General features: G+C 44.8%; 1 protein-coding gene across 21 annotated transcripts in view; it reads left to right on the top strand.

The window, feature by feature from the left end:
• Positions 1–224: 224 nt before the first annotated feature.
• The window catches only part of NEDD4L (NEDD4 like E3 ubiquitin protein ligase), a 367,516-nt gene continuing 355,312 nt past the window's right edge, over positions 225–12,428 (top strand). For 10 of the 21 annotated variants that reach the window (XM_077974731.1, XM_077974729.1, XM_077974725.1 and 7 more), the window contains exon 1: positions 225–558. In XM_077974731.1, the coding sequence (XP_077830857.1) occupies positions 511–558 (48 nt within the window). In that variant the 5' untranslated portion in view covers positions 225–510. Of the gene's footprint in view, positions 559–1,377; positions 1,480–1,796; positions 1,880–12,428 lie in introns of those variants that run through there. The other 11 variants (XM_077974730.1, XM_077974728.1, XM_077974727.1 and 8 more) reach the window with 2 other exon arrangements.

Here is a 12,428-nt window from a genome sequence, read left to right as displayed (position 1 = left end):
GGCGCGTGCGCCCGCCCCGACGAGCGGGGAGGGTCCCCTCGCGGCGCCGGTGGGAGGAGGCGGAGGAGGGGGCGGAGAGAGCGGGGGCCCGGACGGCGCTAGCGAGGAGGCGGGCGAGCCGGGTCCCCGGGAGCGCGAGGAGGCTCGGAGAGGGGCGGAGAGCCGTGGGGCGGGAGGGAGGCGCGGGCCGCAGGGAGGGAAAGCCCGGCGGGCTCTGCGCCGCCGCCGCGCGCAGGGAGAGGCGCCGGGGCTGCCGCTGGGTGCTCGGCGCGCTCTCGGGAGCCGCCGGCCCGCTGGTCCCGTAGCCTTCCGGGAGGAAGCGGCGCCGGCAGCGGCCGGGGCGCGCGCTCGGGCACCCTCACCTGCCGGCGCCCGGCCGGTTCCCCGGCAGGGCGTGCGCAGGGCAGGGTGCGGGACCCGGGGGACCTGGAGGCAGAGGGGAGACCCGGCCGCCCGCGCCGCAGCATAGCAGCCGGGAGCGCCCCGGACCCCGCGCGGGTCGCCGGCTCCATGGCGACCGGGCTCGGGGAGCCGGTCTATGGACTTTCCGAAGACGAGGTGAGTGGCACCCCCTTCCTGCCCGGGACTCCCCAGGGAGTTCCTGTCCCGCGCCGGCAGGGGGAGGGGAAAGGGGCCGCCCCCGGGGTGCTCGTACCCGGCGTCTGCAGGAGCCCCAAAGCGGGAGGGCCCCGGAGCGGGATCGAGGGGAGCTTGGGTCCTTCCGCATCCCCCATCCTCCTCAAGCCGAGCGCATTGTTTGTAAATAAAGCGGCGCGACGCCCTTGGAGCTGGGGGTTCACTCCGCCGCTCCTCGCTTTTGGGAGGGGAGGGAGGGGGCACGCGCGCCTCTCTTCCCCCTTCGTCTCTTCCCCCTTCCTCTCCAAGCAGCGTCTCCTGGGGCTGTTGGGCAACTTTCCGCCTCTCGCCCCTGCAGCCCGGGAGTCCATGATGCATGTCACGTCTGGGTCGCGCGGCTGGAGACCCGGGGCTGCGGAGGAGCCGGATCATTTCCCCCTGGAACTTTCTGTCTCATGATTGTGTGGATCAGCAGGCGCTCAGAAGCCTGTGCGTGCTTATCCCGCCGGGAATGGGGGACACGCTGCGCGTGTCCCTCCCCTCGTTTTGCAAAGTCTACGGCTAGGATTGTGGATTTCGGAGCCTCGGTGGGGGAGGTGTTCAAGGCTGGTGGCAGGTGCTCCTGCAAACTTGGGGAGGAAGCTTGCAGCCCTGCCATTTTTTTCCTCCCGAGGATTCAAAGCCCGGCACCTCCGGGGTGGGTGGGGAGAGGAAAGCTCAATTGATCTCTTTTATTAATAAAGCGAATGAATAAGCCACGCCTTCCAGGCGGTCGGTTTCACTGGAAAGGGCTTTGTTTTTACCTTCACTCTCTCTTCCGTGCCTCCCACTCCCCCCTTTTGAAACAGTCCTTCTAAATCACTGCCTAGTCCTCTTTCGACCAGCCACCCTCGGCCCTTACTGGTATGTTGCTCTGCCAAAAAGGGGGGTGGGACCCTTGTCGCGGGCGCGGCGTGACAGGCAGGCTGGATGGAGCAGGTAGGAGTGGTTTGCCATCTGTCGGGGTGCGCGCTCAGGTCTGGCTACCCTTTCGAGAGGTGAATTTACAACCCAAGAAGCATTACTCAGCAGGGAGGTATTTCCTATCCTGGTTGTGCATTTCATGAAAAGTTGATGCCTGGAAATTCAGGCTTTCTCGATTTCTCTTTCTTTCCCTCCCTCCTTTCTTTTCAGAGGTTCTCTCTTTCTCTCGTGATGGGGGTGGGGTTGGAAGAAAGGCTATTATCTGAGACAGGCTCGCGTTATGGCTCCGCTCTCTGCAGCTCTCCTACTCTGGCATAGTGTGTGTGTGCCTGTGTGCTACGTAAGTGTGGAATGAAAGGTATTTTGGGGTGGGAAGGGTGTTTGGGGTATGAATTGTTTTGTTAGCGGTGCTAGGCAAAGCTTGATGTATTTATTTGATCAAAGAATGATCACAGTGCAAATAATGTGTGATTTGTGTGTTTGATTACTTTGCCTTGCTGTGCTTTTGTAAAATAATTTCCCGTTTTGTGTAACTACCTGGGGATAGGTGAAAAGTAGCATTGTTTCATTGACCCCGGGGGATTCTCCTCTCTCCCTCCTGGCTTCTCTCTTTGAGGAGCTTTCGCTTGCATCCTTTACTTCTCCATTTAATTAGTGGCAGTAGAGGGCAGGCCCTGAGCTCTTAGAGTTGCAGAGACACGGACATTCCTAAACAAAGGGGCTACTTGGGTTGACGTATTGCGGGGCCCGGGGGGGGGGGGCGTGGGGGTGAGGACAGCTGCATTTCATCCTAGGTTCTTTTAAAAAATGTTTTAATAACATGATTATTTGTAAAAACTCCCCGAAAAAAGGATTTTAAGAATGTTTTGAGAAGTGCAACTGGATAAATAAAACACGTTAATGTCACTGTTGTTTATGCTTTATTTACATTGGCAGTGAGTGTCAGAATCTACCTAGAGCACATCTTGCCACTTTTGTCTACAGGAGTCACTACTAATCATCATAACTGGTGTCTAGTGTGAAAGTGAAGCTTGGAATGTAAACAGAGTCCGAGTGTGTGTTGGCATGTGACTGGGTTCACTCCTGCATGTTGCTAGAAGGGAATTTGGGGCTGTATAGGAAATAGCAAGAGGTGAGGAAGACACCTTTTATTATCTATTTATTGCCATGTCGCTGGTAATATTTAGTTGCACACACATTGTATTACACAAGATGAGTCTCATCTGTCTTCCTTTTTCAACTTTCTCCTACCAGTGAAAAAATAAGCGAGGGCAGTTTTGATGACTTCACATTTCAGTGGTATTTGTTTTTCATGGGCGGTTTCATGCTGTCAGGTTGCCCTTCAGAGAATCAGGGAATGCCTTCGTAGAATATTAACGACAAATTGTTGAATTTGCACAGCTTGTTTTGTGTCCCTGAATTAGTATGTGTAAGAAAAACCAATGGAAGGTTTTAGCAGGCTCTGAAAGTAGAATGCCCGCTGAAGCAAACGGCAGGGTTTTTCTTCCAAGGCGTATTAAGTATGGGTGCACTTCAGCTCGTAGGCCTGGTGTGCTGCAGAATATCCCATATGAAGAGATTTTGACCGCTATTTAGACGAGTGACCTCATAAACCCTTTAGCAAAGTAGACACTCATACCTACCACATTTCTTCAAAGTAGATTTGTATTTTGATTTGAGATTGATGAAAAGCATGATAGGTTTGGAGTGCACCTAGTTATGTCCCAGCTCATAAAGACTGTTGAGCTCTCTGCACTGCTGTTGATGAAGCATTGCATGAACCCAGAAAATGGGGATGCCAAAGCAGAGGCTTTGGTGCTGTTCCTTGCATCATCAGCAGATGTCTGTCCCCTCTGTAGAAGGTAAGGGGTTGAGATGTGGGCTGTGTTTGTGTGAATGTATGTGCTATTTAATTTTTGCTGTGTGTTTCAGGCGGAGGTTTCTCTGGTGAGTTATAATTCATATTTATCCTGATTTAAATCATGTCATTTTAGGTAGCCAGATTTAAAACCGTCAGATGAAGTACTTTTGGTGTTGGAGGGATTAGCAGTTTACAGAACTTCTGATCCATGGCCCAAAATCACATTTGGTTTGGAATCAGAACACTTTTGACTAGTTTCTGCATCTGGCTTGAGTCCTTGGTGGATTTTTTGTTTTGTTTTATTTATTTATTTTTGTCAATCTGTAGTGCATTTTGGTATAGTTTACTTATGAATGTTACTGCTAACTTTCTGAAATCTTTAATCCATTTTAGAAAGGGATAATTTATTGAAAAGATTTTTCTACTGATCAAAATACTGGGATTGAATGGCAGCTTCTTATCACATTAGATATGACATTAAGTAATTTCATTAGTAGTTAAAATGAAGCAAATGGCATACAAATGAAGGCCAGGCTGACATAGGATAAATGACACCTTCTCTCCTTATCCTATACAAATACGATAGTTGGCTACTTTTGAATGCCTCTTCTATACCAATGGTAAAAATCCGGCTTAATTGAGGCCACATTCTAGCCTAGTCACAATCAGTGGCTTGCATTATGTCCTTTGAGATGTGGCAGATCTGCTTGTAGGTGCCAGTCACCACAGCTCCCTGCTGGCTTGCTGGCTTAGGGGTCTTTCTACTCATTTACATATAATTATCTACTTTATAATCAACCTTTGAGGTTAACTTTTGGCATGGATACCATATGTTTTTCACTTTAAGATACTGTCACTTTTAAGATGCGCCATGAGAGCAAAGTGCTGAGCCTTGTGCACATACTGTGTTGCTTAATTCTCATGAGAACTGTATGAGCTGGGCTGTGATTTACAGATGAGGAATGAAAGCTCAAAGAGGTTACGTGACCTGGATAAGGACACAAAACAAATAAGTTATGGAGCCAGGTATTTTGAAGAGAAAGGCCTAGTTTTTAACATGCTGAATAATCCTCCCTTTCTGCCAAATGCCTGGAAAGGTCTTAATATCTAGATTATTCAAGATAATGTAAGAGAAATAAACACCACTGGTTGCAAACTGATGGCTACTGGACCAGATTTGACCAGGAGCCGTGCTTAATGTGGTCTCCAGAGTGTTTTAAAGCTTGGAAATTTCATGAAAATGGTAAAAATCTGGCTTAATTGGGGCCACATTCTAACCTAGTTACAGTCAGTGGCTTGCATTATGTCCTTTGAGATGTGGCAGCTAGTTGTGCTATGGTTGCAGTCACGACTACTTTCTATTGTCTTAGGGGTCTTTCTACTCATTTACATATAATTATCCACTTCATAACAAACCTTTAAGGCTAACCTTTGGCGTGGATACCATATTTCTTTCACTTTAAGATGCTGTCACTTTTAAGATAATGCCACTATTTCATGTACCACTAAGAGAAAAAATTGCTGTCAAGTTACGACATACTGTTCATCTTATGAAGCATCCTTATTTCAGAGAAGTTGAAATATGAAAACAAGGATATTTTAGAATTGATGAATTACAGTGACTAGAAACCTGGGAAAACTCCAAGCCATCAGTTTCAATAGCTCCAATCATTCAATACTTTTAAGTCAACGAGTAGTCAGATTTCTGCTTTTCTATGTTTGAGAAAACTGCTAGGAAAAGAGAAGTGCTCTTAAATAGGCATTAGCAAAGAAGGAACTGGGGTCCTAGATGATAGCCAACTGGATAGCCATCTGTAAGTGATTAAGAATAGTTGTTAATTTTAAAAAGGGGGCCTGTGTGTATTTTCAAGAGATGACTTGGGAAACCCTATGTGCCATCTTTGCAGCTGTGCAAAACGGTGAGGACAAGATTGCTTTCAGAAATTGTGGTTTAGATTTTGCTTGGATCTCAAGGTGAATGCTGACAGGCTGTTTTCTGAAGAGAGAGAAGGCTTGCCCAGTCATGCCAAGTCCAAGGCCTGTGTCGGGTCTAGATGCTGGATGGTAGACTGTATACCCAGGACATATAGGTAATGTTTGAGAAACAAATCTTAAAAGGGCCTAGTTTTCATGGTGACATTTAAAATCAGTTTTTAAAATTCTTGAATATAACGTGTTGTTTTAAAATTTGATTCTAGGGACCGGGTGCAGTGTTCACTCCTGTAATCCTAGCATTTTGGGAGATGGAGGCAGGTGAATCACTTTAGCTCGGGAGTTTGAGGCCAGGCTGGGCAACATGGTGAAACCCCACCTCTACAAAAAATAGAAAAGTTAGCTAAACATGGCAGCATGTGCATGTGGTCCCAGCTACTTGAGAGGCTGAGGTGGGAGGATCACTTAAACCTGGAGGCAGAGGTTGCAGTGAGCCAAGATCATGCCACTGCACTCTAACCTGGGCAACAGAGTGAGACCCTGTTTCAAAAAAAAAAAAAAAAAAAAAAACTACTGAATATAATTTATTTTCTTCACAGATGTAGTGTGTGTGGAATTTGTAGACATTGACATTTTAATTTTCATTATATTTAGTTTTATTAAATCAGAATGTTATGATTGTTTATTTCATTATTGAACATCAGTTTCCTTAATTTAAGGAATAAAAATAATTGTGCTTAGGCCAGACATAGTGGCTTACATCTGTAATCCTAGCATGTTGAAGGCCAGGGCTGGTGGATCACTTGAGGTCAGGAGTTTGAGACCAGCCTGGCCAACATGGTGAAACCCTGTCTCTACAAAAACAAAAAAAGAAAAGAAAAGAAAAGAAAAAAAATTAGCTGGGCGTGGTGGTGGACACCTATAATCCCAGCTACTCTGGAGGCTGAGGCAGGAAAATAGCTTGAACCCTGGAAGCAGAGATTATAGTGAGCCGAGATCGCACACCATTGCACTCCAGATTGGGTGACAGAGTGAGACTCTGTCGCAATAATAATAATCCGGGGCAGTGGCTCATGCCTGTAATCCCAACACTTTGGGAGGCCGAGGCTGGAGGATCACCTGAGGTCAGGAGTTTGAGACCAGCCTGGCCAACATGGTGAAACTCTGTCTTTACTAAAAATACAAAAATTAGCTGGGCATGTTGGGAGGCAACTGTAATCCCAGTTACTCAGAAGGCTGAGGCAGGAGAATTGCCGGGAGGCAGAGAAGTTCAGGCCATTGCACTCCGGCCTGGGCAACAAGAGCGAAACTCAAAAAAAAGAATAGTAATAATTTTGCTCCAAGGGTGAGGACGGTGACAAATGGTGATCCTCAGATGACTGCAGTTTATTTGCCATTATAGAATGCAATTCAAATGAAAACCATTGCACAGTATTCAGGTGTTTCTTCAGTGCAGTGTGTGTCCACATCACCAGGAAGCTTACTTGGGAAAGCTTGTTTTGGGATTCTGGGGTACCTCAATATATCTGGTATATTTTCCCCAGAAAAATGAGTAATCTTCGGGGGCTGAAGTGGACAGATTGCTTGATGCCCAGGAGTTTAAGACCAGCCTGGGCAACGTGGTGAAACCCCGCCTCTACAAAAAATACAAAAACTTAGCTGGGTATGGTGGCATGTACCTGTGGTCGTGGCTGCTGGGGAGGCTGAGGTGGGAGGATGGCTTGAACCTGGGAGGTTGAGGCTGCAGTGAGCCATGATCATGCCACTGCACTCCAGCCTGGGTGACAGAGCAAGACACTGTCTCAGAAAACAAAGGCAAACAAGCCAAGATCACCCCAAAGAAGAATTCCCAACATATTAAAAGTCATTGAGTTTTGTACCCTTTAAATGGATGAATTGTGTTGTGTGTGAATTACATCTCAATAAAACTGTTTAAAAATATTAAGAATGATTGCCTAGCACCTTTGGGAGGCTGAGGCAGGCAGATCACGAGGTCAGGAGATCGAGACCATCCTGGCTAACATGGTGAAACCCTGTCTCTACTAAAAATACAAAAAATTAACCGGGTGTGGTGGCGGGCACCTGTAGTCCCAGCTACTCTGGAGGCTGAGGCAGGAGAATGGGGTGAACCCGGGAGGTGGAGCTTGCAGTGAGCTAAGATTGCACCACTGCACGCCAGCCTGGGCGACAGAGCGAGACTCCATATCAAAAATAAATAAATAAATAAATCAAAGAATGATTGAGTGTGACATTATTGCAGCAGTACCTTGGAGTTTCTGCTAAATTACTTTTGCACTCATTTCAAAAGGAAGCAACTGTGCTCATTGCTAATTTAATCACCTGTCTGCTTGTGCAGTGTTTAAAATGGCATCATGAAAACATGGCAGTGTGTGATAGATTAACAGCCAATTAAATTTTTTATTTTAAGTTACAAGATCTATATTAAACAGATTTTATTGTTGCCCTTAAATTTCCAGTCTTAGATGAGTAGCAGCAGTGAAAAAAAGAGATCCTAACTTAAAGAGTTTTCAAGCTTTTTGATGTTGCAGGTATTTGAATAAGTGGGTCTGTCTTACTGAAATATTTGTTAACTGGCGATAAAGCAAACTATGTGTTGATCTTTTGGTAGTCCATGCTAAGGAGGATTAGAATAATATATAAATAATATAATGGTGACAATAAGTATCAGGGCAGGAGGATTAAAGAAGGGTGGGAGAAGTATGACAAAATGTTACTTTCTGTTTTTACATTGTTTCTCTTCCAGGTCACAATATAAACAAATGTATTTCATTTTCAGACTATAGGTGGCAATGTTTGTACTCTTCACTGTTTAATGTTACTGTTGGCTTGGATGTTGCTTGTTGCTGGAATATGGAAATGAGAGCATAATTTAGAGTTGAGAATAAAGAAACTAGATTTAGAAAACTAGAAACTAGATTTAGATTTAGTAGAGACTTCCTAAATAGTCCTAGTTCTGCTGTGTGGACCCTCCCATAACTTTCTGTTACTGACTCTGAGAAGGAGCTGATAATTATGACAACTACTGATGTTTGATTAGCAGAGACATTCTTGATTCCTGATGCAAGATTGTGGCTGAAGTTTTAGCAGGACGTTTGGTGGTCGATGGTGTAAAGATCTGGGCCTCTTATTTCATGAATAGTAGAATCTCACTGTGATTGTAATACTTCGTGTTGAACCCAAGTGGTGATTATTGTAATGCCTTTAGGTGAGAAAAGCCTTATTATGTAAGTGTATCTGGGGTAACTAGCTTAAATTTGACACCCCAGTCGACTTTTTGTCCCTGACTTCAGTCCTGTATTGATTCAAAACTCACCAAGTTAAATGGCAAGGCTCTCAGATTCCCTTGCTGTCATCACATTCAGTGTTTGGTGACTTCTTGGCAGGCAGACATCTACCAAGAGATTTTGTATTCTTTTTATACCTCCTATTCACCAAAAGAAAAGGGCCATTCAAAAGTGAGTTTTTCTTTTCTTTTTTTTTTTTAAGTTTAAAAAGCTGTGATGTGGCCGCCTATGGTGGCTCATGCCTGTAATCCTATCTGTTTGGGAGGCCAGGGCAGGCAGATCACTTGAGGCTGGGAGTTCAAGACCAGCCTGACCAACATGGCAAAACCCCATTTCTACTAAAAATACAAAAATTAGCCGGGCGTGGTGGCATGCCCCTATAATCCCAGCTACTTGGGAGGCTGAGGCAGGAGAATCGCTTGAACCTGGGAAATGGAGGTTGTGGTGAGCCGAGATTGCGCCTCTGCACTCCAGCCTGGGTGACAGTGAAACTGTCTCAAAAAAAAAAAAAAAAAAAAAAAAAAAAAAAGCTGTGATGTGAAATCTATCCTGTGAAGGTGGAACTTGGAAGGGCTTGTAAGGATAGTGGTCCCATGAAGAGCATGAACAAAGCGAGGGAACTGTCCTTTTGCTGGTTTGGGTGATGTCCCATCACCCGTCACTTTGTTTGGGCTGCAGTGGACCAGTGATTTCCCAGGCACACTGAAGTGACATGTAGATGGCTTGTTTAAGTGGCTCCGGGATGTTTCCACCTCCTGTCTACCAGGCAGAGACCGTGTGCCCTGACTTGAGGGGACCCAGTGGTGTGGTGACGAGGGCCTGATTTGCATCTCCACCCCCTGGACTTACCTGTGTTAACAATTTTTTTTTTTTTTTTTTTTTTTTTTTTTTTGAGATGAAGTCTCACTGTGTCGCCCGGGCTGGAGTGCAGTGGCGTGATCTTGGCTCACTGCAAGCTCTGCCTCCCGGGTTCACGCCATTCTCCTGCCTCAGCCTCCTGAGTAGCTGGGACGACAGGCGCCCGCCACCACGCCCGGCTAATTTTTTTGTATTTTTAGTAGAGACAGGGTTTCACCGTGTTAGCCAGGGTGGTCTTGAACTCCTGGCCATGTGATCCGCTTGCCTCGGCCTCCCAAAGTGCTGGGATTACAGGTGTGAGCCACTGCGCCCGGCCAACAATTTTTACATTCTAATTAATTTCTAGTTTCCACCCTGAATCAAGGGTTAGCTCTTGGTCTCCTTGGGTGCAATTTTGGATCATGTCTTAGAATGTATATTTAAAAGCATGTAGTAAAGCTGGAATTCCCATTGTGGGTAAATGCTGAGATTGTTGTAACAGTGAGAAGTGCACTTGGGAACCATGGCCAATGCTTCTCTAGCTGACCGGAGGTCACACTGAGTTGCCTCTGTTGAACTTCTGTTATGAATGAATGTTGGAAAATGCAAAGCTAATCATTTTTTTTAACCTGATCTCTGTGACGTTAAGTTTTAGATTTATGTTTTGGCAAGTGAGTGTTGGATGTCACTAATGTGAGGAAGCCTGTGAGGGCAGACTTTGGGTCAGAGGTAATATAGGAGATGAAGACCCTTTCTATCAATTTTTCTTGTTTAATTGAAGATGTTTGTGTTGAATGGGTTAGTTTTATTTACATGTGTAAGTTCTTTTTGTCTTAATGCTAGAAGTTACTTTGGTTTTTCAGAAAATGCAAGTAATCCTAATCTATTTAGAGAATTACTTTGCTTAGTAAGCACTCAGTACTATTTAGTAATGGGGAAACATGTGTTTGTGTCCCACAGCGTGACAGGCTCCACAAACTTACTTACGAATCTCCTGACTACCCCGAGAACCTGAAGAATGGGACTTTGTGGAGAATCTTCTGCTTTCTTTGCTAGTCTCTATTTTTCCTTCTCAGTTATTAAGTGAGTTGTCTTTGGGTGTCCTCATCATGCTGACTTCATCTTGCCCAGTTTGTTTTGGGTAGAGGAAGGAGTGCAAGGTTTCAAGAAAAAGCAAAGCCTGTATAGCATGGTGAGACCCCATCTGTACTAAAAATAACCAGAATTATCTGGATATGGTGGCACATGCCTGTGGTCCCAGCTACTTGAGAGGTCCAGGTGGAAAGATCATTTGAGCACAGGAGTTCAAGGCTGCGATGAGTAATGACTGCACCACCGCACTCCAGTCTGGGCAACAGAAGGAGACATCATTTCAAAAGAAAAAGAAAAAAAGACAAATCAGTTCACTTCCTATTATTCTTCTTGCTCTTATTCCTTTTGTGCTTCGTGCATTGTGTGTGACAATTGGATGCAGCCATAACTCTTGTCAGTAACTTGGTTTTTAAGTTTCAAACTGTCTGTATTTCCTCCCCACTTGTTAACTCCAGAAGATAAATGAATGTGGCTTTTGGATTGAGCTACATTTACAGGGAGCTGAACTTCCCCTGTTGACTTTGAATTCTAGAGTATGCTTATGCTGATTCTTGAGAAATTGGCATGTGCCGTGCCTTTGGAATCAATACCTTAATTTTCAGTGAATATTATTTGTGTTATTACTAAAGAGAGCACTTTAAGCCAGGAGTAAGAGCTTTTCCTCCTTTCGAGAAGTGAGGTACAGAACAGTATACTGCAGCTGTGGAAGTGATGAGTGGGGTGGGGCAGTGTTGAAGAATAATACCATGAAGATGTCAGCAGTATCATATTAAATAGAAAAAGTAGGTTATAAGACAGTGGATGGAGTAGAACCCTATTGTGGGTAAAAGTGTTTACATGTAGAGAAGATGACTAGGGACTGGGCGCAGTGGCTCACGCCTATGATCTGAACCACTTTGGGAGATAGAGGTGGGAGGATCACTTGAACCCAGGAGTTCAAGACCAGCCTGGGCAACATAGTGAGACTCCGTCTCTACAAAACAAGAAAAAGGAAAAACTGACTAGGGATATATTCCAGCATGTTAATGGAGGTTATCTTTGAGCAAAGGGGATTATCGGTAGTTTTTTATTGTCTCTTGTTTTGCTTACATGTGTTTTCTTTTCTATATTTCTACAATAAATCTTTTTTTCTTAATATAAAAGTTTAAACCTGAGTTTAAAAATCCCCGAATGGCATGTACTTCAAGCTTCAAGTGAAAGGTTATAGTACTTGTTCAGTACAAATATTGATATGGTGTTTGTTCAGTGGAACATTTATTTATTTAGGATCCGCCTTGTGTTTTGTATCTAAGGATCACAAGGTCATTTTCATGTTAGGAGCTCACCACTACGTTGGGAGTTGGAGGGATAAAGTAAGGATTATTTTAAGAAAAAAATGACTAGTAAATTGTATTTCTTTTTCCCCACTTGCAGTTTGCAAAATAGATGTTTCATTTCTCTCCACTGTGGACACTTGAAGTTTGAATTTCTGTCCTTCTGTGCACTTCAGTTGCGTGAAAGTAATTTACATTGCTAGTAGTGTTTTGGGTTCTCTGAAATTTTTTGTGTGTGCTATGGAAATTGTCTCCTGTGATCAGACTCAAATCCGTTTCTCCTTATTTTTGTTTTCTTAGGTTTTGAATTAGAGACCTTCTCATTACTCTATTAGGTGTTGGATAGTTTGAGGTGTCAGAGTGATAGCTATGCATAGCAATACTCACCTGTGAGTGGTCAACTCTTCTCTGTTTCTTTCCACTGACTTGTGATATCCAGCCACTGTTGGGTGTGACCTAGAGTATATCTCTTCCCAAACAGAAGGGTGGAGTTGACAAACACCATGTTGCATTTAATCAGAGACTTGTCCTTGTCCCCCTCCCCCAGCC

The sequence above is a fragment of the Macaca mulatta genome, chromosome 18 (assembly GCF_049350105.2).
Source record: "Macaca mulatta isolate MMU2019108-1 chromosome 18, T2T-MMU8v2.0, whole genome shotgun sequence".
Classification (NCBI taxonomy): domain Eukaryota; kingdom Metazoa; phylum Chordata; class Mammalia; order Primates; family Cercopithecidae; genus Macaca; species Macaca mulatta.
The sequence above is the reverse complement of the archived record's forward strand: the minus strand, read 5'-3'. Positions and strand labels throughout refer to the sequence as shown.